General features: G+C 40.2%; 1 protein-coding gene across 2 annotated transcripts in view; it reads left to right on the top strand.

Moving 5' to 3' along the window:
* The window catches only part of LOC121880068 (neuronal cell adhesion molecule-like), a 103,840-nt gene that overhangs the window by 65,447 nt on the left and 11,523 nt on the right, over nucleotides 1-26,870 (top strand). Inside the window, exons 2-3 of one of the 2 annotated variants that reach the window (XM_042387076.1) lie at nucleotides 16,581-16,668; nucleotides 19,215-19,360. In XM_042387076.1, coding sequence (XP_042243010.1) covers nucleotides 16,581-16,668; nucleotides 19,215-19,360 — 234 coding nt within the window. Of the gene's footprint in view, nucleotides 1-16,580; nucleotides 16,669-19,214; nucleotides 19,376-26,870 lie in introns of both variants that reach the window. The other variant, XM_042387075.1, reaches the window with a different exon arrangement.

Raw genomic sequence — 26,870 nt, 5'->3', positions numbered from 1 at the left:
ACACTGCATTTTTTTTAACAAAAAGGCTTAGTTTATAGTGTGTCTGCACTGCACTGCACCTCACGAACCGTCAACTTAACTGAATCCAATTTCATTTAGATCTTATGAGGAAAATCATCGAGGTATGTAAAATGTATCTATTTAACATATAAAACACAATGTCATGTGTGTGTGGATAATTGCTATGTATAGTTGCAATTTTGAAGAAAACTAAAATATGACCAAGAAATGCGCAAACAACCCAGAAGTTCCACAAAGGTAGAATTTTAAGTGGCTGAAGATGTAATTAGGAGGTCGGCCGCGGTGAAATTTTGTATGGATATACTTATGCACCCTGGAAGTGTCACTTAGGTAGAGTATTAGAGTCATCCCCATATCACGCAAGAGAGGGGGGGGAGGGTGGAGTCATAGGCAGATCCCTCAACACACTATAGACAATTACACTATTTTTCCCAGAGAAGGGGGGGGGCATGAAATTATTATTATTAGGCACTGAAAATCCTGTGAAATAATCTGAAAACTATCGGACCATATTGTGTCTACGAAAAACCAACAATAGATTTTATATTATTGTAAAAAAGTCTTAAAGGTAATGGTTTAAAAGGAGAATCCGGTAGAGTGGAGTCTTATTTTAAAGTAATTTATGCGTAAGGCTCGTCGTGACTTCAAAACCCCCTTTAGCAACGATGCTTCATAATTGAAATTTGATCACCGAGTTATGAGCAATCATCCACAGTGTTCAGACCTACACTGACTATTATAGCTTCGCTTTATATAGTATCAGTAGGTGATTTAGGATATCTAATACCGTACAGGTATATGTCTCAATGATGGACGTAATCAGTGTGCATTAAAAAAACATGAGAACCTAGAGATCGAAGATGGACTGTATTAGGAAATAGATCTCATTCATGAATCTCTTGCTAGATATTGATGGTTTGTGACGAAGTTTGGCTTTTGAAGATGTTTAAGTTAACTTTATAGGAGTTGCGTGTTGTACTAAATGTAGTTTATGTATTCAGTTTGTTTTATATGCATTTATAACTTTGTGTTTATACTGTATAGGTTGTATTTTTTTCCGAATACAGCTTTTGATTTTGAGTATTCTTTTGAGGAATATATCAAACGTACAGTAGAGCAGAGGGTTGAAAACTTAGAAGACAGACATATAAATAGAAAGCTAGAGAAATCAAATAGAAAATTAATACATAAATGTGAATGATAGAGAAAGAATCATGTGGCGAATTAAAAAGATAAAATGGAATGGGATAAAAACACACGTATAAGACCACAGTAAAGTAAATGTTCTTCAAGAGAAGCTCCAGATATAACTGTAAATTCAATCGTTGTCCAGTTGTAGAGTTATCGTCTGGTAAATTATGACGAAGAGGAGGACGTTAGTGAATGCATGTTCTCAACATCTAAAGAAACATATTCAGTGAGCACTGTACTGTAGGTCAGATACACTATCCAGTCAGCAGTGCTACTGCACCACGTAACACAACAACCCGGGACGAATGTTTTAAGTGACCCAGATAAGCTCTTTCCTGTTCTGTTGACACCAACCTCCATGTTGTCACGTTAATGACACCAACCTTCATGTTGTCATGTTAATGACACCAACCTCCATGTTGCCATGTTAATGACACCAACCTCCATGTTGTCACGTTAATGACACCAACCTCCATGTTGCCACGTTAATGACACCAACCTCCATGTTGCCATGTTAATGACACCAACCTCCATGTTGCCATGTTAATGACACCAACCTCCATGTTGCCATGTTAATGACACCAACCTCCATGTTGTCACGTTAATGACACCAACCTTCATGTTGTCACGTTAATGACACCAACCTCCATGTTGCCATGTTAATGACACCAACCTCCATGTTGTCACGTTAATGACACCAAGCTCCATGTTGCCACGTTAATGACACCAACCTCCATGTTGCCATGTTAATGACACCAACCTCCATGTTGTCACGTTAATGACACCAACCTCATGTTGTCACGTTAATGACACCAACCTCCATGTTGCCATGTTAATGACACCAACCTCCATGTTGTCACGTTAATGACACCAAGCTCCATGTTGCCACGTTAATGACACCAACCTCCATGTTGCCATGTTAATGACACCAACCTCCATGTTGTCACGTTAATGACACCAACCTTCATGTTGTCACGTTAATGACACCAACCTCCATGTTGCCATGTTAATGACACCAACCTCCATGTTGTCACGTTAATGACACCAGCTCCATGTTGCCACGTTAATGACACCAACCTCCATGTTGCCATGTTAATGACACCAACCTCCATGTTGTCACGTTAATTACACCAACCTCCATGTTGTCATGTTAATGACACCAACCTCCATGTTGCCATGTTAAGGACACCAACCTCCATGTTGTCATGTTAATGACACCAACCTCCATGTTGCCATGTTAATGACACCAACCTCCATGTTGTCACGTTAATTACACCACCATAATGTTGGTTTGCTTTCTCTTGTTATATATCACGTGTGTGTGTCATCCATGGCCTTGGGTGCACTAACACTAGAGTATATTAAACGAGGAAAGTTTACGGTTTACGCTATGGACACCGTTAAGTTTGTTCACCCTTCCCAGTAAATACAATTTGTGAATCCGTTGCATGTGATGGCTCGATGCCAACAGTTTTATTACCAAGAGAGGAAACGATGGGAGAATGAAAAAGGAATTAAGCAAGAGATTAGAGGTAAGGAAAAACTATGAGAGAGAGAGAGAGAGAGAGAGAGAGAGAGAGAGAGAGAGAGAGGTGGACAAAGGAGGAGTGAGGACAAAGAGAGCCAGTAAGGGAGGAATAAGTTCTTAAGGACCCTTATACTCAAGCTCCAACACCTGCCAGCAGCTTTTACTTCTTTCCATCGATCTGGGATTGTTAAAAGATAATAGGACTGGAAATTGTCTGCCTGATCACTTCAGATGACAAGGACGTAGATGATTAAAAAAAATGTGCCTCCGAGATAATCTAGGTTATGGGCATACCACGTTTTGTGGTTGGTGATAGATTTAGGTAAAGCAATCACAGCAAACAGCAGTTAACGCAAAAGCTGTTTTGTCAAGTGGAATTTTAATGAAGATCCCAAGATCACACACCAGTCACCACCACCGACTACTACGCTATCATTCGTACCTTGAACACAGCACAGTCAAACAAACATTTGCAGGCGTATATCTTGACGGTGATCTGAGGTAGGGTACTGTAATGTGATAGGCCGCCTAGTGCAACACTTGTATCCCACAGCGCGTAACCCAAGACCTAGCGTGACCTGCCAGGTAACACCGCTCTGACCTTTGGCAACGAGATCCATTACTGCGGCTCATATCCAGTTCTGGGAACGCCTGGAGTCCTCTGGGGATATCTAAACCATGCTGCTTTTTCTTTTTTCCAAGTGACTGTGGTGGTTAATGATTCGTGCAGAGGTTTTAGACTAAGTAATCGTTTTATAGCAACACTTTATTGTTTTATATGTGTAGAGATTTGAGAACTGATAAGAGTTTTAGAAGAGAGAATTATATTAATTTACGATATGGAAACTCAAAATATCTTTGGAAGCATTTGGTTTTATGGGCAGTAATTAAAGTGTGACAAGTTATTTAGAGTTGAGGAGCACAGTGGGGGAGCAGAGACCTGGTGTGGCGCAGGTGGACACTAGAGAAACCATCTGTGCCTAACTCAATGATAATTTGCGTTGAACTAAAGGAAGTAAACATGAAGGTGTGCCCAGATAGGTTGATCTTTACTCAAGCTAAAGTTAGCTTCTGCACAATGGAGTTAACGAATATATTCAGGGAATCGGTCGAGTGGGCCTGGAATCAGAAATCACAGACAGGTTGAGACTGAGTAAATTTATCTCCCACTATGATGTTTAAGATTAGCAGTTATTCCTTCTGTCTACTGTAGTTCCCTCACCAGAGTTGGATGTTGCGGTGTGCCTCTTTCACAACAACACTGCGGTAGCTGTCTAGTTTATTTTTTTTCATTTCACACATCACCACAACATCAAGCAACAGTGGCGCCGGACTCTAAAAATCACTTGACGCCACACACACACACACACACACACACACACACAGCCGCTCTGTTCTTTATTTCCTTCTCGGTCTTTCCGTCTATCTCTCGTATTCGCCTTCTATCCTTTTTCAATCACTGCTTTTGGTTATATTCCTTATTATACAGTACCTGAGCGAAGCGGAGTGATTTTGATAGTTGTATAGTAACCTGATGTCTCCTTTATCCTCTTCCGTGTATAATTAGGAATATCTTGCCTTTTAAACCACGAATTACCCAGTTTCAGTTCTTGCAATTGTTTCCTGGAACATTGTATTTCCCCCACAATTCCCGCCACTTCCTTATCACCAATTCTCGCATTTAATCCTCATCACTGTCTCATTATCTCTCACGATGAAACTTTTGGTGCATAATTCAGGTCTTCCTAATTCCTTCCTTCCCAATTCCTTCCTTCCTTCACCACTGGTTAATGCATACGTAAAATAACCTACTTTTAGTCTGATCCATAATATTCGTAAGCAGATCCTCTAAATATATCATGTCTCCATAATCCATCACTCACTAACACTGCTCCTTCTTCTCTCGATGTTACTCAATCAAATACTATCGAGATTATATCATGCCATTGTCCCCCGACCAGTTCTCTCGACTTAGTTTCTCACCAAACCAGGTCATCTGGATTACTTTCACACCAACAATTTCATTCACGTTTCCCTTACCTTTTCCATTACATCCACATACCTTCATATACCAGGATTTTTAGATGATTTTTATCCACTATCTGTCTCCTTCTGTAGTTCTGTACCCTCCATCCTGGTCCTTCGTCCAGCATTCTACCTGGACAGTTTTCCATAATGTTACACCCGTTTAATGTACTGATCAGGAGACACTGCATGGGTTGAGCTCGCCGATACAAGTTCAGCCAAAGATAAATACATTTACTGTACTACGCCTGGGTGGCAGCACATGTTAGTAGGGTTCTTCCCCCCGGTAATCTGCCCAGAGAACAGTCCGTAATGAGGGCTGCCGGTGTAATGAAGCCGGGTGTGTGGCAACGACACCCGATACTTGGTGATCCTGTTATGGGAGCTCTAGCCGGGAAATGTTGTGTTCTGTATTACACGGTGGGCCAGGTAGCTAAGAGGTAAAAGAGTAAGATACACATTGAGGAGAAAGTATGAACATAATAGATAATATCGCTAACGGTGTTGGTGAAAAAAAAGGTTATTGTTAAAATTATAATTTTTATCTTCGTAAAAGAGGTTGTGTGAAAACCGGGTGTTGTAAACTGTAGGTGTGCGAGGAGTGGTATCTGTCCACCACCACCACCACCACCACACAGTGCTCAAGAATCTTGTACGGTACCAAGCTGCTCACATTATTTGTTAATGCAGTATATGTGATCACACACACACACACGCACACACACACGCACACACTCACTAATAATAATAATAAAATTAATATAATAATAATAGCAGCACGCTGAACCTTGCCTCAGCGAAATGAATGTATGTAAACTGATGCTCTTGATAATGTACAATAGGGTGGTCGACTCTGGCAGGTCTACTAGCCTTGCTGTGTAACCTGAGCGAGGGCTTAAATCTTAGGGCTACTCGTCACCACGCTGGCCAAAGGCACTATGGCCAACGTGGCATTTCAAGTCCCTTACCTCTAATAATTCAGACTGTTGCGAGAGCTATTTGGGTTACAGGAAGGAAACATTATTGTGGGATAATAAAATATTTGATGTGACCAACAACTTAACACAGAAAATGAGGAATACAACATAAAAGATTAATCCATGACCAAAAAAATCTGATGAAGTTTTTATTAAGACCCAGAAACGCCACAGGGGAGGTAAACAGTTATTTAATTGTACTTTGGAACGAAAGTTAATACAAGTATGAAAACGTAAAACAAAACGAAAATATATTTAGTTTTTAATTTCACATTTGTTCCCACAATACATTAAGCAAAATAAATTGACAAGGAAATCGAACAATGGAACTTTTAAACTTAAAATTAAAAATGGAAACAACCTGAACTTTAGAAAAAAAACAATAGACCAATTATGTTTTTTCTAACTACATGTAAAATCTCAATAGAGCGAACTGGTACGATTTTGAAGGATAATAACGATGGCAGTATGGGAATGCCTACGTTATGATGTTAAAGCTGACTTAGCCGAGGACTGACGATCAAGAAAGAGCATCGTGAACTCCTAATACACCAAATGTTAACAATAGAAGACACGAAACGAATACTTCTTAGAGCTACTTGATGTAAATGAGAGGGAAAGTCACCCAGGAGACATTACTGAACTACTGAATTCACTAGAACAATATAACCATTAACACTGATGGATACTGAAAGAAGCCAAACAAACGAAGCACAACAAAACACCAGGATGTGATGATCTATCAGCCCAAAATTGAAAATATGGAGGACCAGATCTTGCCCTCTAGATACCTAAAGTATTTACATTTGTATGGAGGAGCGGAGATGTATGGGCGGGCTGGAGGAAAGCCATTAAATGCCCGAGACATAAAAAAGAAGTTTTACATGGCTCCAAAAAATATAGAAAATTATTGACCGTATTTGTTCTAATGTTATTTATATATCTGTTATGAATGATTAATGTGTTGTTTCCAGCTACTACCACCCACACACTTGACAACACAGCTGGGGTGTGGCCAACTACTACCACCCACACACTTGACAACACAGCTGGGGTGTGGCCAACTAGTACGACATAAACCTCTTCATCGTGTTGGGCTGGATGTTGATAATGATCTATGCTCACCTATGGGGGCCGCGCCGCAACAGTGATCAATGCCTTTCACTCTAATAATTCTGATGCTAATTTTATTTCATCATACCAGATAAGCGATTAGTGGTCTCCTATGTATACAAAACCATACAAGATCTATTGAACTCCCTCTTATTATATATAACACTGGGTGATAAACGAGAAAGGCGCAGTGATATAAGGTGTACGGCAGGAAATCTCCACTAAATATTGTTTAATGTAGGTTATCGCTTCGTCAGTGTTAGCTCAGTAATAATGAGCTCACCAGTCGGAATTAATTAAGAAAACCTCTTCTGGTATGCATCGACGAGCTTAACCCTCATTACATACCCTCCTCCAGAACCTTCGCTACAATAAAACCAACTTTATTTCATCTGTCATTAAGGAACAATTTCTCAGGGAATTCGAAGTGAGATGACGGAGAGATGTATTAGTAGAGAGTTTCCAGTGCCTTACTTTTACCCAAGTTGACGCCCTCCTTCCCCTCTCACCACTGTGTTGACTGATGATATTTAGGAGGGCGAAAGAGGTGGGGGTGCTGGTGGGGGTGCTGGTGGTAGAGGGAAGTGGGAGGGTGGTGGTGGTAAAGGAGGATGGGCTTAGTAATGGTGATAAGGTTGACGTCTTCGTGGTAATATGGTGGTTAGTGATGGTGATAATGAGGGTTGAGGTGATAGTGTTTGGTGATGGCCCTAGTGGTGATAGTGTTTGGTGATGGCCCTGGTGGTGATAGTGTTTGGTGATGGCCCTAGTGGTGATAGTGTTTGGTGATGGCCCTAGTGGTGATAGTGTTTGGTGATGGCCCTAAGTGGTGATGGTGTTTGGTGGGCCTGTGGTGGTGATAGTGTTTGGTGATGGCCCTGGTGGTGATAGTGTTTGGTGATGGCCCTGGCCCAGTGGTGATAGTGTTGTGGTGATGCCTAGTAGTGATAGTGTTTGGTGATGGCCCTAGTGGTGATAGTGTTTGGTGATGGCCCTGGTGGTGATAGTGTTTGGTGATGGCCCTGGTGGTGATAGTGTTTGGTGATGGCCCTAGTGGTGATAGTGTTTGGTGATGGCCCTAGTGGTGATAGTGTTTGGTGATGGCCCTAGTGGTGATAGTGTTTGGTGATGGCCCTAGTGGTGATAGTGTTTGCTATTGTTTGCTGGAATTTCCTATTCTTTCTGACACAACCTCGTAATGTCAATCCAAGAAATCTCAGCTATTTTTCGAGGCAAACCTGGTGACAAGAAAACCCTATTCATTAACCCAATCAGCGCTCACCAAGTCATTATTCTGTGAGGCGGTAGTGTTAAGAAAATACAACAACTTTTACTATCCGTTGCTCTCACGTTCGCAGATTCGGATCCTTCAACGATCGACTCCTTCCCCGCCACTGAACCCCATGCCGGTGGGTGAACCCTCTGACAAATGCACCAATCCATTTTGTGAGGACCTGGCCATAAAACTATTCTCTATTCCCTTCCCCGCCCGTAGCAACACAACATTCACAACCCAGCTCACATCCCTGACTTGTCGCACATCTCATACGCTACCAGAACAAAATGTATGGCGTTTTTCCTACCTTCTCTTCTTGTACTCTCGGCGAGCTTTATTAAATGATGGAACATGATATGGAAAGAAGCATGTTGGTAACGTTGAGAAAGAACCTTAGAAGCTCTGGTAAGGACGGGTAGGGGGAACAAGCTATTAAACCTACTGGAGGAAGACCCCAAACCACCATGAATGAGAGGGCTTTCTAAGGCTCACAACCAGGTGTTATGATGACTCCCCTCCTCGGGTACTGGTAGCGCCCCGTGCAGGTTAGCGAAACGACGGGCCAAACCGTGTCTGTAGCGCCAGGAGCAAGTTGGTGGGACTCGCTTAAAGAATTAAACAGATTTAATAAGATTAAGGGAAGTTAACCTCAAGATCAAGAAGTTGGCAAGTTTTGGTGTTGAATCTGGGTGGGGATATACAAGCAGTGACAAGGGCGGTAGAAAGCTTAGATGATGATGAGTTACCTGTAACCAAAGCAGACTACGCGAAACTCGTGGCATATGTGTTAGATTGGGCCCATTTACACTCAGTGAAGAAGAATATGGACAGCACAGAGCTAGCTGTGGGCTCACCGCTCAGTGCTGTAATAGATTCATTGTGCAGGAAATGATAGAGGACGACAGTTTCAACAGGATCATGGGCAGAAGCGTCTTGTGGTACATTACCGGTATGATGGTGACGTGTTGGTCGTAATTCCAAGGAGAACGAAAATATAGTATAACATCAAACAGCGGGACAATGTGTGCGGGAGTATCCAATTTAACGATGCTGTTTTTGGATACAATCATTTGGAAGAGTGATCAAGGCACAAAGTTCTCCGTATATAGATAACCAAGGAATAAAGACAACTTATTCCATTACCTGTCTGGCCACAGTGAAAGGAAGAGATCAGGACTAGTCTTTGGATTTATTTTGATCCCTATGAATATGTAGCCAGGAATACTTAGGAGATATACGTTATGCAGACATTCAGGAAATAAAATTAAACCAAATGATTACTCTTGAGGCTGAGAAACAAGACCAGAAGAATAATGGAGTAGAGAAAATGGTGGAGTGTGTCTCAACGAGTATTAAATCCTTACCAGTTCCAAACAAGCCCACGTCATCGATGAGTTCTTAATAGATGCAGGCAATTAGTGGTGTTAAGGGTAAACAAAGCGGGTGGTATAGCAACAGAGCGAGTGTCGTGTATAGGATCCCGTGTAACAATTGTCAACGTGTATATTATGGAGAAGCTGGACGTGGACTGTCTGCAAGACTGACAGAACTTAAAGCTGATCTGAGATGTCATAGGCATCTAATGCTCTCGCGGGGCATGTCAGTTATATGGACTCCTGTCAAATTGGAATGAAACAACACTATTGCACGAAGGAATGAATAAACAGATGAAGAAAGCGCTAGAGGCCACCCACTTCAGTATCACTAGTCCTGCCTTCTAAGATTAACGAACAAGAACTTATACGAGTATTTGTATTGGTGAATTAGTCTGCATTATGTTCTTTGTATCCACACGTCTCTCAAACAGTGTATTCATTTGCCCATAAGTGATCATAAAATGTAAGCTGGAAAAAATAAAGTGTTCATTGTACTAGAGTATTCGAAATTTGCGTTTGATAATTTGTGTAAATATTACGTACGTGACTCTTAGGTAGGAATCAATGTGAGTAGCTTGGATATTAACACGTTCTCTGTCCTCACTGTTATTTGATAATCCTCTGCTTATGACATATTGACCTTTTACTTCACATATATCTTCCTTCCTTCCTTCCTCCCTTCCTTCCTTCCTTCCTTCCTTCCTTCCTTCCTTCCTTCCTTCAGACTCCCCACCACCGACACCACAGCTTACATTCTCCATCACGACCCATCAACTCTGTTCCACCCCACACCATCCACCCTTCCACCATGCTCCATCCACCCCTCTTCCACCCTCACATTATTCACTCCGCCTCCCACTTTTGTGTTCTTTTCCTTCCGCTGTAGATGATAAGAGAAGGAGAGGACAATGGATGAAGTGTAATGGATGATGATGGATGGTGAGGTGTGATGGATGATGGAAGGAGAGGTGTGATGGATGATGATGGATGGTGAGGTGTGATAGATGATGGAAGAAGAGATGTGATGGAGGATGATGGAAGGTGAGGTGTGATGGATGATGATGGAAGGAGAGGTGTGATGGATGATGATGGAAGGAGAGGTGTGATGGATGATGATGGAAGGAGAGGTGTGATGGATGATGATGGAAGGAGAGGTGTGATGGATGATGATGGAAGGAGAGGTGTTGTGGATGATGGATGAAGGGATGTGATGGATGAAGGAGAGGTGTGATGGATGATGATGGAAGGAGAGGTGTGATGGATGATGATGGAAGGAGAGGTGTGATGGATGATGATGGAAGGAGATGGAAGGAGAGGATGTGATGGATGATGATGGAAGGAGAGGTGTTGCTGGATGATGGATGAAGGGATGTGATGGATGATAACGGAAGGAAGTTTTGATAGAACAAGTAAACTTATAAATATTGGTTAAAGGAAAGGAAACTCATCTCTAAGTTTAAGAAAAAAAAATCTTGGAACGTGGCCAAAGGGAGAAAAGTTTTGAACTGTATTTATGAGATGAAAAGTTTAAATGGTGATGTTTGGCGAGATATAGATGATGAGCTATGGACTCATTAGGGAAAACTGACTGACATAAGAATAGCTAAGGAATGAATATTACAGAAAAGGCAGTAAAATTTTGAATACTGAATATACTACACTGGTCCCAAGAGCTTATTTAAAAGTAACTTTTCGCAGTGCATGTAACGGAAATTCGCCTAAATTATTCCGACAGATCATTTGACTTACAACACCTCTTCGGGGAAAAAGGGGAATAAGAAACACTACCTTTCGTCTCCTCAAGTGTGAAAACAAGAAATGTAAAGTTGTTGGCCGCAGTGGTTGTCCCCTTACCTGCCCCCATAAGTGGACCCGCCTCCTTAAAACACATCTATATTTTGTCATCTTGCTTCCTATGGCCGAAGTTTTCAAGATAGTTAAAATTTGTCTTGCGTTCGTAAATTACCCTGATATTTCTTATGAACGTCTAAATAAGAGGGTCGACCCCCACCTACAAAGTCACCGTGTTCGTTATTAACTTCTTCACTGCGGGGACGCCACTTTTGGCGAACGTCAGACTATTTTATTCGGTTCGGAGGCGGCACTGTACGCAAGGAACTAGACATTTGATATGAGGGACATTAACCTTGTAGGTGGCAGTAATATACTTCATTTTACACAATTTAGAACAAATTTCATAATTGTTTATGGACCAGGAGAGGTCAGGCCAGAAATAGGAAGAGTTACACCGGCTCGCTAGGGGGAAGATGGCGGGAAAAATTATCAGCCTGGAGCGTGCAAGAGTATGAGTCGTCAGGGGAAACTTAACAGAGTAGTGTTTTGACTCCCGAAAAAACCATAATGGATATGAACCGTAAAGGTGGGAGCTTCGTGCCTGGTAAGTGACAGAGAGTGTTGAAACTCCAGGAGACGATGTAGGTGAGGAGGAGGACGAGTAGGAAGCATTAACTGGATTTGGTTCAAGTGTGACATTTGCGTTAGATGTTGACGACGACAAACTGTGCCTCGATGTAAAGCTAAATGTGTTCCAGTTGCTCACGAGGTTAGTTTGTGTTAGTAGAGATTATTTAGTAAGGATTAGATATGTAATGTAGTCTAAATTAGCACGGAGTTGTACCAGGTAAACTGATCAGTCTCACGGACGGGGTTGGTTGGGAGACGGCACCGGGTTTGAGTGAGATTGTTATGGAAAATCAGAAATGGTGTTCTTATAGTGTAGGACCTAACATACATTATTGAGAGTACCTTACTGGTATGATGACTTGGAGACACATTATGTTGTTGGTGATGACACTTTATGAAAGGTATACTTAGCACAAATATACGATCATATAATCGGCATGGCTTAAAGTGATTCTGTCTGAAACTTCATTTTCCAACACTGAAAACAAGTTCATAACATTTACTTTCAACGATATGCAAATAGTAGACCTCACTGTTCAGCCAATAATTACATTTCAGAATGGAGTCCCTTGGCAAGGTATTACAGTAACATTAATTCTGGTGCTGCTGGTGAATCAATTCGGCGCAATTTTTCCAGTCCTACTTTCCCTCCTACAGCTCACCCTATTTCACCCCGGCAAGAAATTATTATTTTTTATATAACTCACTTGTTCGTAACTCCACCCGGACAATCTCCTTCCACAATTCAGCCCCACCTATCCCTTCCCCACCACCATGAATTTACTATTGGCAATATATTTCACCGAATAATCAAAATCCTTTATAACCTTTTCCGTCTTTCACTGTCCACTTGTCTACAATAAACCATCCTTAAAACGGGACAGTCTCCATTTAAACACCTATAGATCTTACCTCAATTATCTCTATAAACTGTCATTGGTAAACAACTTTATCGTCTTTCTGAAATATGAGTTTGACACACGAAGAGTTTTTCTCAAGCCATCCCCACTCAATAGACTCTCTCGCTCTCTCTCCCTGAATAACAATAATGAATCCCAATTTGTTACACTTCCTGCCTTCGTTGACTGATCACACAACACACACTGGCTAAATTTTAACTTTCTAGATCTAAAAAACTGTGATATATCGCCCGGGCAATCAAATAAAGAAGTAAAACAAAGCAAAAATACAAATAAAAGAGTAACCATTGAGTGCCCTACTTTAGAGAGTAACCATTGAGTGCCCTTCCTTAGAGAGTAACCATTGAGTGCCCTACTTTAGAGAGTAACCATTGAGTGCCCTACTTTAAAGAATAACCATTGAGTGCCCTTCCTTAGAGAGTAACCATTGAGTGCCCTACTTTAGAGAGTAACCATTGAGTGCCCTACTTTCGCAGTGACCGCATCAGGTTTGGATAAAAGAAACAAAGTTATGAATTGTAAGTTATCAATGAAATCATGAAAAAAAATTAATGATAAAAAATACAAGAAATGAGTGAATAAAAAATGAATAGAAATTATCAAACTAATAATAGGTTATTGATGTTTTTTTGTCAAATAGGACTTAGTTTATGGTGTTATTGTTGTAGCTTAATAGTGACTTGTTCATACGCTAACATTTGATATTTTTGTCTCGTATGTCGCTAAGAGTGTGTGTGTGTGTGTGTGTGTGTGTGTGTGTGTGTTTGGGCCATTTTCTTTTCATCAGCATAATCGGCGAGTGTATGATTTGCTTATAACAACAAAGCAAAGTAATAATAAAAATAATAATAATATTAGGTTTAATATTCTTTCATGTAATAGACAAATAAGTCATTATTATCGAAATACTATATTTTTCTCTGTCAATAAAGTCTAACTCATAATAGAGAGAGATTTTGGCTCTACTAGAATTTCACCGGCCGGACCCAAGACGTCGTAACGTGTACAAACTAATGTTCAGAAGCGACACTTTAGCACCCTCTTCAATTGATGTTTGTGTTCACACTCGTCATTTTATAGTGGTGTGAACGGGGGAAGTGGGTCGTTATGTTTATTGTGTTGTTGTGTCAAGCAACATTTGGTCTCCTCAAGTACCCAATATTTTCTCTCCCTCTTGTTTACTGGCATTAACATTTTGTTGCCCCGAAAACCTGTAAATGCTTGGGTAGACGTCGTAAAATGTATTTTATTTTACGTTCTGCAGAATTGATGGTCACCAGACAATGGCCAGACTCAACTCTCAAGGGTCATATTTACGAGTGTTTACCCTCAGCGTTGGTCTCTACCCTTTTTTATAATAGGCGGTCAAAATTCTAATGGAGCGGCATATAACCATAACCCAGCCATTACTGTCACTTGCTCCTATAGGTACCGACGACTTCATTAAAATATATATATTTTTTAAGGTGTCAAAGTATTTGTTTTCAGCTGCTTCGTTATATCGCGGAAAATATATTTTTACCCACGGTGACATGGAACAGTTCATTTGTTACTTTTCTTACATAGAAACATATTTGTTGCCTATCTTTTACCTCTCCTGAAAAAAAAAAGTGGTCGAAGAGTAATGGTTGCCACATATGGAATACTTTCGGTCGAGTGGATACAGTGCTCACCTACTATCCCAGGGGTCGGTAGTTCGATCCCCGGGCGCTCCCAGTTCATTCAGCTGCAAATGGGTACACCTAACTTTACAACTTGGGGGAAGTAAATGCGATTGAGTGCAATACCGGCCATGCCGCCTCCTTATGTACCGAAGGCTCAGCATACAGTGTGCTATGAGACCCACTTTTGAGAATTTTGTGAAATTCAATGTCGTTTAAGATAGAAAGAAGAATTTGCATTATTTTATGACCAATTGGACTCCCATACTTGTCAAGGGGTGGGGGGGTGAACTGTTCTTGTAAAATAGTCTTATGTTCTTACTTTTTATTAAAATTAAACTATTCATCAGCTTCCAGGTATTTAATTGACAAACAGATGTGACTCTTTTACAGAAGTTTGACTCCCTGTAAAAAATAAAAAAGATCTCGAAATATTTAAGATTTTCGTTCTTTAGGTCCGATTATTTTTGCCAGTCCTAATAACTGGAACTGTCTGGTCTATTCTCAGAGAAATTACATATTATCCCATTATTAGCATAAGGCAAACAGCAGTGGTGAGAATTTCAATGTCATTTTTGTTCGATTATCGATGTCGGCTAATAGTCCTTCCCTACACACACTACTACTACTACTTTGTTGTCACTCGGGATTGAGTATGACGATCATCCAGCTATGATACAATGATATGAGTTATTAAGGATGTCATCTAGGTTGGTGAGCTCTTAGGTGACTAGAGAGGCTGATACGGGACCGGCAGGGTCGTCCACAGATGTTGCGGGAGGGGCGGCGGCAGCGTCTTTCCGGTGCTGGTGCTCGTCTGCCTCGGTATACAGTCGGGCTAACTCGAAAGCATTGACACTACCTCGTGTAGTGCTCCTCCAAGCGTTACGGTGTGGAGTAATCGACTCCCAGGTGAGGGGGTCGATTTGGCACTTTTTCAGGTTTGTCTTAAGACTATCCTTATACCTTTTCAGTTGCCCTCCAGCGTTACCTTTACTATTCGTTAGGTGACTGTAGAGTAGCTGCTTTGGCAGTCTACATGGCCAGTCCAGCGAAGTTGTTCATGTATAATGGTAGCCTTGTTGCTCCTACAGTTAGTGTCAGCAAGAATACTGACATTTGTTCTCTTGTCTTCCCAGCGAACTCCATGGATGGAACGTAGACTACGTTGGTGAAAGTTTTCAAGTGCCTTGAGGTGCCGCCTGTATATGACCCATGTCTCGCTGCCATATAGTAGGGTGGCGAGGACCACTGCTAGATATACGTGCAACTTTGTAGATAATTTCAGCTCCCTACAGCTGAAGACACAAATACAGAGTCTACCAAAGGCTTGAGATGCACATCTGGTCCGATGTTGAATCTCTTCATCGATTTCCGCAGTGGTGGACACACACACACACACACACACACACACAAAATGGCCAACCTAGAGTCGAGGTCATTCCAATATTTACATAGCACGACATAGCACTCCCGCTACGTTTTTGTTTTGTCAAACAAGGTAATGGATTCCTAAGTAACAATGTAATTATGCTTCTAAGATCCGTTTATCAAGACCAAAGAGGCACTCCGTACACTGGCTCTCTCAGCTATCCTCCCTGATCAGCATCGTGTGTTAATTTAATAGTTTGGGACGAAGCAGAAGTACAATCCTTGCCAACACCACCTTTTACCACCTGTGGTTCCTCGTCCATTTGTTGCTGTGACACCGCAATTGGAGCAAACCAACACAACTCTATTCATAAATCTTTCCACAACTGTAAAAATAATCAATAGTTTTATGTTTACCCCACATTTCTTCCTTTTGTACGGAAAGCCTTTGTTAAATGACCTACTTCCCCTTGTCAGTATAGGCTATATATACTATTAGTGTCTTATATATATATATATATATATATATATATATATATATATATATATATATATATATATATATATATATATATATATATATATATTCTGCTTCGGGTTGCTGTATTTTCCAGTAAACCTTTTGTGTGAGTGAGAGAGAACTTCATTTCTACAACAAAAATAAATCAAGGTGCTAACACTGTCTTGTTTGACACAGGTTTGTGGGAGGATGGTGAACCAAAGCCGGGTGCTGGTATTGGTTCTAAGCTGCCTGTACTCCTACGTCCTCGCACTCTCTCAACAAGGTCAGTTCTGCTTTCAATTTTCAACTGTGTATTTCCAGGGATTGTGTATTTTATTGTATATGTATGTATATTTAAGTTCTTTGTTTTGTATATATCATTCATACAGTTAATCATGTATTTCGTGGTTCTTCTCTAGTAACACAATATCGGGTCATTTAGTCAATATCTTGCAGTTTATGTAGTTACCGTTTACATACGAAGGTCATGTAGCTAAGTGGATTTTAATCTGCGTAGAATGTGTAAAATATTGTATTGGTCTCAACAGCCGCTAGACGCACGGTATACCAAGGTAGGAGCCACTTGGTGTGTGTTAGTAGATGTAATACTACTGTACAATGGTTTCTGCTGTAAATTATTTATCTGGATGTTAATATCAACAACACAGTTACAACAAACATGTTCGGTTGTTATGCAGTGGAAGCTGTTATCATAATTAAAACCATTACTCTATATGAAAGACCAATAAGCCATTATAATCTCTGATTGATATTCTAACAGTTTTGGGTAAATGAAATTAAACTTTATTTCAAAAAGAAAATATAATAATATAAAGCTAAAAATAAAAACTGAATAATTTACATTCATATAACAAACTGTTCATGAGGTATGAGTATCTCTACTTATTTATATGAAATTATTGAAGTAATATTTTAATTTTTTCCCTTAAATTTAATTTCTTCATACGAGGTACAAATTTTCTCAGTGACCTATTTTAGGTACTCTACAAGCTGGGCGGTGGCCGGGAGTTAAGTTGTTCAAGTTTCTGTAGGAGAGTTAGGTACAGCTGCACTCTGACGTGAGAAGTTTAGATCTGTGGGTAACCATAACCCCTCTCCCCCACCCCCCGAAAAAGGTGAAGTTTTCGGGTCATTGTGAGTCAGGACCAGTTGGCAGGGCACGTGTTGAAACACTAACACTAAACTTTGCTCTCAGAGTTTCCTTAGTCGTGCTTGGAGTCGGTGTAAATTTCGGCCAGACACCAACAATTTGAGAGTCAGCTAAGTTTGGGCGAGGTGCCAGAGTTTTGTTCTGGTGCTTCCTCTTTGTTAATTAGCAGAAGTTGCCACAAGTCACAGCAACAGGATAGGCACTTTCCGGACCTAAACAGTTGACGTGGAAATTCTCCTAAGTTTACTGTGAGGTCGGGTAGGTTGAGGAAGGCCGAAGCTTCATTATTAGACTAAGGAGTTAGTTTATGTTCTGTTCTATATATCAAGCGATTCTCTTTGGGTCTGTCTCTCTTCATAGATACCAACGCCCATTGGAACTCATTGTGATTCAGTAAGCTTTTATTACCCAAGGCCGATTTTAACACTTATGGGTACCGAGATGCCTCTCACCGCTGCACCCATCCTGACCTGACCCATGTCACTAGAGTGGATATTTCTCCGTGTACGGTACCAGTGACAGGTCGAATCCCATCGCCTGTCTGGGTAGGTCGACATGCCTCGTGTTGACCTAACACGACAAGGCCACGTCCACGAAGACGCCATAGTGGGCCCCTGAAGGCAATGTTTAGATACTAATGTTTATATCATTAACTTGAAAAACATACAAATTATTTGGTGGTTGGTACACACACACACCCGTATTGTTGGTATATATTTCCAAGTTTTAATTTCTTCTGTCTATGATATACACCTTGTACGTATGACACAGCTTCTGCGTATTTACTTCTCTGGTCTGTAGAATTGTTGAGGTCTCCAATATCCTTCGATTCATATAAATGATTTGACTCCATGAAGATCTTAATTGAATTCGGAGAGCCATCGTCATTAAGCTTAACGGACTAGGCTATAAAAATGAGATTATCTGAAGGGCACTTTGGCACATCTCCAGATTAGATTCTGTTTTGTTTTTGTGTGTGTGTTTTTTTAGTCCACCTACAACATTAACTTTAACGCAGAAAACTGGAACATTATCAGCGTGCTCGAGACCATGAAAAGTTTAGATTTTCGAATTTAAGTGCTCGCTGGCCATAAGCCGTCGTCCCTTGGCATATTGAAGGACTATATGAAATTTTCCTTGAGGTTTGTTTGGGTCAAGTTTCCATATTTAAGATTTTTTTCAGGTATCTTGGATTACGGGACTTCCTTCGGTGGTTCCTTCTATTAAATAACCTGACCTTTTAGCTACAGTATAATAGCAGTAACCAAGGCTAAGGCTAAACCAATGCTTATCGTCGTTATACATCCTCACTTGGGGCTCCGGAGTTGGGGGGTGGAGACAGTCTGCTATGATGTTCACTGATTTGTTGAATACAACTAAAAAAAAATATTATTTATTCTTTCGTTCTAATGAGACGGCGCTTAATGTTTGCTCCTATTCTCTCTCTCTCTCTCTCTCTCTCTCTCTCTCTCTCTCTCTCTCTCTCTCTCTCTCTCTCTCTCTCTCTCTCTGCATACTGTTTGCTGTGAACATCATCTGCTACTCCTGTCTTCAATCTTGGTGACGGAGTTTCATTCCGTTATTTCCCAGGTACGTTACTTGATTAAGATATAACCAGTTGTGAACCAAATAGTAAAGTTGACTTTCCTTGCCGACAGACACATCCACGGAAGACCCTGTGTCGGAGATTCGGCACCTCCTGCCCAAGGCCAACTTCGCCAACAACTCCGTCACTAACGTGACCGTCCAGCTGGGTGCCACCGCCTTCTTGCCCTGCAAGTACCGTCATCTGGCCGATCATCAGGTCAGTGATGATCAGGTGTGTACTCCTTCACACTTTCCGCACGACCTGATCACTGTCTGTGGAAGGGTTGACAGGCTGTACAGGATATAGGGGATGAAACGGTTCATCTACGGTTTGAGAGTAAACAGGCAGTAGTTGTTGTATGACACGTGGGTAGACAGTAGCTGATAGTTGTTAGATCCATAGACAGTTACTACAGTACCTGAAACTGATAAACAGTCGATGGTTGAAGATAACCATAAGTGAACCATTATTATCTGTTCAGTAAAATGACTTTTTCTAGGTATTTAGTCTAATCATCAGTGTTTACAGTCAGCAAATGATGTGTTCGTGTCTTAGAGGATTCTTAAATAGGTAGATTGTCCAAGTCAGTAATGATCTACAGTAAGTCGAGGTCATTTATCAATATGGGTATTCCATCAGTGGTGCATGACGAACCTCAGAAGTTGCTGTATAGTCCATAGGAGATATACAGTGCTGTAGTTAGGTGTGTTTACTGTGTAAATTATTATAGCTGTTTCTGCTGAAGCATATGTAATATAAATAGCTGTCTTAAATGGGCTGTCGCTAGTTCAGGTTCAGATGAGTAGCTAAATCACTTCCCTTAGCAGCTGCTGGTATTGAGGGCAACTTTCAGGACTCTCTGTAAATATGTTGTTCCTTTCACATACAATTAATTTTATTAGTTTCATTTCCACACGACAGTATACTGAAACACCAAATGCATGCATAACATCCCAGTGCCAAATACCTAAGGCCCCAGAAAGGGTCTTGAATTATCGCATGTAGATATATCTATCCAATTTTCATTCTCACCTCAAAGTTGTCACCTTTTAACATTACGTAAGTCCCAAATTCAGCATGACATTACATGAACGATATGTCCTTTATTTAATGGGTAACAGAAATGAACGTTGATGATTATTATGACAGAGGCAAGTTTTCCTACCTGGCACCGAGATATTTTTTGCTTGAAAGTAGCGCAACTAGGAAGCTAAGTCCAGTACAGAAATGCTAGCTAATTTATGTAGTGGCCTTGATTCAGCTTTGGTGGGAGGGGGGGGTCCAAAATATCTGCTTATCTCCATTTATATAAGAGAAAGAAAGAGAGAGATAGAGAGCACTGTTACTGCTTGTATACATTATTTTACCTTTTGAATCTATTTCTGATTTTTCCGTATTGGATAATAGATATATGAAGCTGTAGGCCTATACAAGTAAAGGCTAGAGTCACGTAGCTTGTGTCTGGTTGAATGAAGGGATTTTTTTTTTTCATTTCTAACCTGATCATAATATTCATCTATACGGTCGTCTTCCCTACATCAGAATAAACCAGTAATGTGAATGTGCCAGAAGCTCTCTTACTTTCCCTTTTAAAAGTTAGTAGTGAAACTTAAATGTGATGTATCCTCTTGTTCCCGCACATTGCTACCTTCTTATTTTAATATACGTATTATTATTATGTGTATATATATCACAGCTCTGGAATTTATTTTTCAATTGTAATTGCATGAAATTTATTAATCTCTTTGTATATACGTTCACACTTTATCCAGTTTATGGCATAGTTACAGTAGTGTGTTTAGTTACAGCAATCCTCGCTACAGACACACTATGTGATCATATGATTACATATTTTTTTTTATAAATCATCTATATGAGCAGATCACTTTGTCAGTGGGACGCTTTACAAACTTAATGAACATTGTGTAAGAAAAATTATTTCGGGTGACTCATACTCCGTCTAGTGGTCCAGAAGGCAGCAGCACCCTCCACAGTACGAGGGACAAAACTGTCTGAGCAGCTGTGGTCTAGATCTGCCCTGAGGTGCCATCTGCGTTGTTTCCTTCCTATTCAAGGCGCAGTAAACCTATGAAATTATTTCGCCACCTTTCTTAAACGTTGTTCACACATGTAGAGAGAAATCTGTCTATTACTATTAAATAAACAATGAATGTTACTGATCTAAGGACGTCACCAAGGTCTTGGTGCCAGTAATAAAGTATTTTAAATTGAAATTACACAGCCCCTATTGGATATTCTTATATATATCGTTTGTGTGTTATTCTGCATTTGTTTCTCCCAGGTTTTACGATAGGATTACGCTATACGAACATCAGTCTACATTTCAACATATATTCAACAATACGGGGGACAGATTGCTTTCAATATGCTGTTCACATTTTTATATTTTTTATCTGTCAAGAGTATTACCTCACCCAGCTGTTCTAGTTTATATGATTCTCGAGATATTACCAGGTGACAAAACTAGGTCAGCCTCCGTTTCTTTAATACAAAAGTGAAACCACAAAGGCCTGTTCAATAAAGTCATTCATGCTTCACCCCAACATTATACTTGTGAAATCATCACAGTGACATCACTGAATTATTGAAAACGTGTGGTAGAGAGTTTATTTGCTCTGCCATTTCTGTGACGATGAATCTGGAATAGAAATCTGAATCTACCCTCCTCTAGATATGAAAAATTTCAGCAAGATAACATAAGGAAAAATAAGAGACGAGGAATTGAAGTGACCTCGCTCGCTGGCCAGGGGTATAATAATGTTTTCGCCTTGTATGTATGCTGCTCTCCTGCGGAGTGTGGGACTTTTTCTTTTAAATCCACCAGTCAATCTTTTAGGAAAAGCGTGTATAAAGCTGTGAAATGCAGCCCAAACGTGTAACTAGCGTACAAGAAGGAACGCCAGATCCTGTTTCCCTCAAAATGGAAGATCAGGAACTAGTACTACAGATCAGTCTTTGAACGTCCACAGTTCTTCGTTTACATTATTCAAATACATAAACAAATTATGTATTGCCAACTGTTAAACTCAATCTGTAAAATATATATATATATATATATATATATATATATATATATATATATATATATATATATATATATATATATATATATATATATATATATATATATATATAAAATATTGAATACCATTTAGTAGGCGCTACCAAACTCACACCTTTGTGTGTAAGACGAATACTTTTAGCCTGACCATGATCGATCCTCAGCTTGGTATATATAACAGGAGGTTATCTTGATGGATTGTTGTGTTGAAGCAGCCTCGTGACAAACAGAACGGTGAGAGTTAAAGGTGAGCTGTTGAGTAGATGCGGTAAAGCCGTGGACGTGTGTGACTGGCTGGGGTGTTAGGGCTCTCCATTCAGGCTTACAGGAAAATGAACGCGTCCTACGCACTTGAACACCTATTAGTGTTCGCAAAACATTCATAGTAACACTGGACGGCATCTTGAGTCTAGAAGGATGAAAAATTGGGTAAATACAATTTTTTTTTTACTTTAGTTATCTAATCACTTGTGACAAGCGACTTTTCTTGGTGTAATCTAAATACACTATATATATATATATATATATATATATATATATATATATATATATATATATATATATATATATATATATATATATATATATATATATAAGTTCCCAAGAGGCGAGGGAGATCAAGTACCAAAGGGACAACAGGTGTCCATAATATTCAGGTAGTAGGGTAGTGACCCAACCTTTACTATTCGTAATCACAATATTGACCAGCCATTACTAAGCAATTTCGTGTAATTCACATCTTAAGGGGTAGGAACAGCTGAAGGAGTAAATATTGACAAGGCTAATGTATACAGTAAAGAAGGTCAATCCCTAGGTGTTCTTATGGGTGAGATAGTGTTATACGCATGTTGCTGTTATGTTGTTAATGAGAACTCTCTATAATTTACACACATGAATAGTGTGCGGGGCCCGGACAAAAGCCCCCTAGGATAAAAGCCCCTCAGTAAAAGTGCAAAATAGGACAGAAGCCCCCTGTTTTTATGTTAAAGAAAGGGTCATTAGAAATGTTAAAAATATATAGATTTAAATATGAAATTATTATAATTTAGATAATTAGGATATTATAACTCTTTCAATTTTGATATAGAACATTATTAAATAAATAGAAAAGAAAAAAGACGACATAGTTTACCTTCATGTTCGTTCTGTATTTACTGAGGTGACCCTAGGGCCCAGTGAGGTCACTGAATGTCAGGGGAGTAATTACACCAGTAGACAAAACATACGTCATTGCAGATTTAATAAACATTCCTTGTATACTTCTTTATAACTATAACAGAATTCCCGAAGGTTAGGTTAGGTTAGGTTAGAGAAGTGTTCATTAACTGTAAAAATATAAAATAATTACTTAAAATTTTTTTATTATTTCTCCTAGGGGGCTTTTGTCCTAGGGGGCTTTTGTCCTAGGGGGCTTTTGTCCTAGGGGGCTTTTGTCCTACACTCGTAGTGTGCACTACAGAAATGATATAACTTGAGTTTTAAGGTTAAAATTTTGAATGAAATTATATTTTTTGTGTTAAGATTGTTTTTATTGTTTATTGGTTTTTGAGCTTTTGTTATTGCGACTCAGTGACTCGGTCTTTGTCTGCGAGAAGGTTCTACCGTGAATGGTACTTTCGCCCTGACTGTAGCAGCTTCGAGTTGCCTCCTTGCAGTGTTTTAACTTGCACAATGACATGAGCGACGGTTTACTACTACTACTACAGTATATCAACACATGATACTGTTGTGGGGACGATTGGGTAATGTACGGTCCCAGGTGAGATATGAATATGACAGTCATTCTCAACCGTGTAAGAACATTATCATCCTGTCTTTTCTTCCTATATGCCGTGGACCAGTTGTCAATGTTTGGCTTAAGCTTGTAGAAAATGTTTAGCCCGGTCCACAATTCTTACCATCTCCTTTTAACTGTAAGTTTACCTAAAATAGAGACACGACAGTGGCTCCTAAGGTACTCTCTCTCCATCATCCTCAGCAGTTACATTATATATACTACTTTTATCTCTGCCCTATCAGTGTGCATAATGTTACAATGTCCAGGCACCCACACCAAGTTTCTTAGACTCCTCAACCTGTTTCCTTGCGTTCTTACAGCTCAGCCTTTAGAGTGCTGCAACCCTGCAAATCATCATGGTGTTTCTCCCACACCTTGTATTTCCAGCGAGAAGCTATATTGTTGTATGAACCGGTTCACCGTGCAGATATGGCACTTCGGGGTCTCGGCCTTGCACTCCCTCTCGCATTCATCAATATAGGCTCAACGCGGTCAAGCTGCAGGGTTCATCCTGTTGACGGTGCTATGTCCATACTCCTGACACTTGTAGCATGCTTGGGGCAGAACAGTTTTCCCAAATATCAACATCGCAGTCCAAGTCCTCCTTCGAGAACTGTTGGTTAATGCCGTGAAGAATCGACCATCAACCACGTCTTCATCCGCCATCCAGCTCACGATCTTATCTTCCAAATGCTGAAATACGAGGCTTGTTACCACCCATTTACAGGAATTAAGGAATTGGGAAATATACTCTCTTACTCCATAAATATGGAACTGGCATAAATTCATTGGGCGTCGACTTGGCTCGAGTTCTTTAGTTCAACCTGGAGCTCATCATTTCGCAAACGCCATGCATGTAAGTTTTAATGCACTTAGATATAAATACATTAATTTTTTGAAATGTAACCGCTGAATTTGCACGGAGTCGTATAATTCAGGGTTCTCTTGTCGTTCCGTGTTTGGTGTAGCAATGACTGCTTTTTTTCCCAATTCCATCGCCCCTGTGGAAGGAGATACGTTTCGTATTTTCGTATGTGTACTGCACTGTACCTGGCCTCTTCGAGAGAAGGTACTCGTGGATTCATTTTTTTAGAGTTGTAATTCCATTTTCCCACACCAAGGAGAGGCAAGTTGGTTTTTGTTGTCCCCCTGGGGCCTTCCGTTTAGTGTTTGAATCTTTCGCTAGAGCCAATACAGAATTTCCTTACAAGTAAGCTGAATCAAAAAGACCGGGAATCGAACCCTTTCTGTGGTTAACCTCAAGAATAAGAAGTTGGCAACTTTCGATAATAAATCCGTTTGCCAACATGCCAGTGTATGGGGCTATGCAAGCCCAAAAGTTCACCTAACATAAAAAATCAATGATTAAAGTCAATTTCATCCATTACCTGTTTGGTCACAGTAAAAGGAAGAAATCAAGAGTAGTCTTTGGATTTATCTTCAGATCCACAAGAAAATGTAGCCAAGAATAATGTGTGGCTGCTTGAATTGGTAGGTTGCCAATTGTTGCTTGTGTTCTCATTGTTAGAACATTTATTTTAGCTCATATTATCCCTCATTGGGTTCCCATTAATATTCGTGTCCTTCTCCCGTTATAACCTTACCTCAAACCTTGTAGTAGTTAATGCAAGCTCGTGAATTTAATGACATTCATCTGCGCATACGCAGATGAGCGAAGCTTACTGCCTCTCCTTCCTTGTCTTCTCCAGGGCTTGGTTCTAGGCAGAGGTCTGTCTCTGCTCCTCTCTGCCTCTCTTCTTCTCTGAGCCATCATGTGGCTTAAGGTTTGTGAATCCTTTCCTAGGGAATGATAGGTGGGAGTCAGTGGTGCTTATGCTGACTCCCAATTAGGTAGAAAGTGCATTTATAATATGTCCTGTGCTGTTTATTTGTAAATATATGTAAATAAGGTAGATTTACCTAGGTGTTTTTATTGATCTCTTTTGCCTAGAATTTTATTCATCAGCCTTGACAAGTGTTTGGGAACACCTAAAGAGAATCTCATGAAGTCTGCTCTACTGAAAGCTAACACTAGCAATATCACTTTTGTCCAGCATTGGGAGTAATCTTGGGCGAGACACATAGGGTTATAATAATACTTAGGAGATAATTATAGAATATGTTGTAGAGGCATCCAAGAAATAAAGTTAACCTAAAGGATTACTCTTGAGACTGAGAAACAAGACCAGAAGAGTAATGGAGAGCAGTGGAGAAAATGTTGGAGTAGTAAATCCTTACCAGTTCCAAACAAGCTCACGTCATCGATGAGTTCTTAATAGACGCAGGCGTAAATGTTGCCACTTCGTCAGGTTGGACAATTAGTGGAGTTAAGGGTAAACAAAGCGGGTGGTATAGCAACAGAGCGGACTTCTTAAGCTGATCAAAGTTAGCGGCAAAGGGAGCCACGGCCGACAGGTCAGGTGAGTGGTCAAAAGGAATTAGACCAGCGGCGGTGCGGCGTCCGGTTACACCTCTCTGAAGGAAACTCTTGTGGTGAAGAAAAAAGGTCAGGGATAAACCTTAGCTCTTAACCTGTCGTTTCAGTACCACCTTCCCTCTCCTCTCCATATATAAAAAGATAGAGGAGCTGCAACGGAGGATCCTCTTCGCCTCGGGGAAAATAATAATAATCGTTTATGGAAAATTTGGGTGATTTTTCTTGAACTCTGGGGATCGTTTCAGATGATACTGTTGATTGGTTACGGTTATTGATGATTTTCCTGAAGTTGTTGATGATGGTTGATGGTGAAATTCCTGCTGCCACTACTTTTGCTGTTAATAGTACTATTGTTGACACCACTGATGCTGATACTATACTGCAGCTGATATTAATTCTGATACTGTTGGCCACGCTGCCTCCTTTCGTA

Source organism: Homarus americanus, unplaced genomic scaffold, assembly GCF_018991925.1.
Source record: "Homarus americanus isolate GMGI-L3 unplaced genomic scaffold, GMGI_Hamer_2.0 scaffold30108, whole genome shotgun sequence".
In the NCBI taxonomy this organism is placed as follows: Eukaryota; Metazoa; Arthropoda; class Malacostraca; order Decapoda; family Nephropidae; genus Homarus; species Homarus americanus.
Note: the sequence above shows the minus strand (reverse complement) of the source record. Positions and strands in the feature narration are given on the sequence as shown.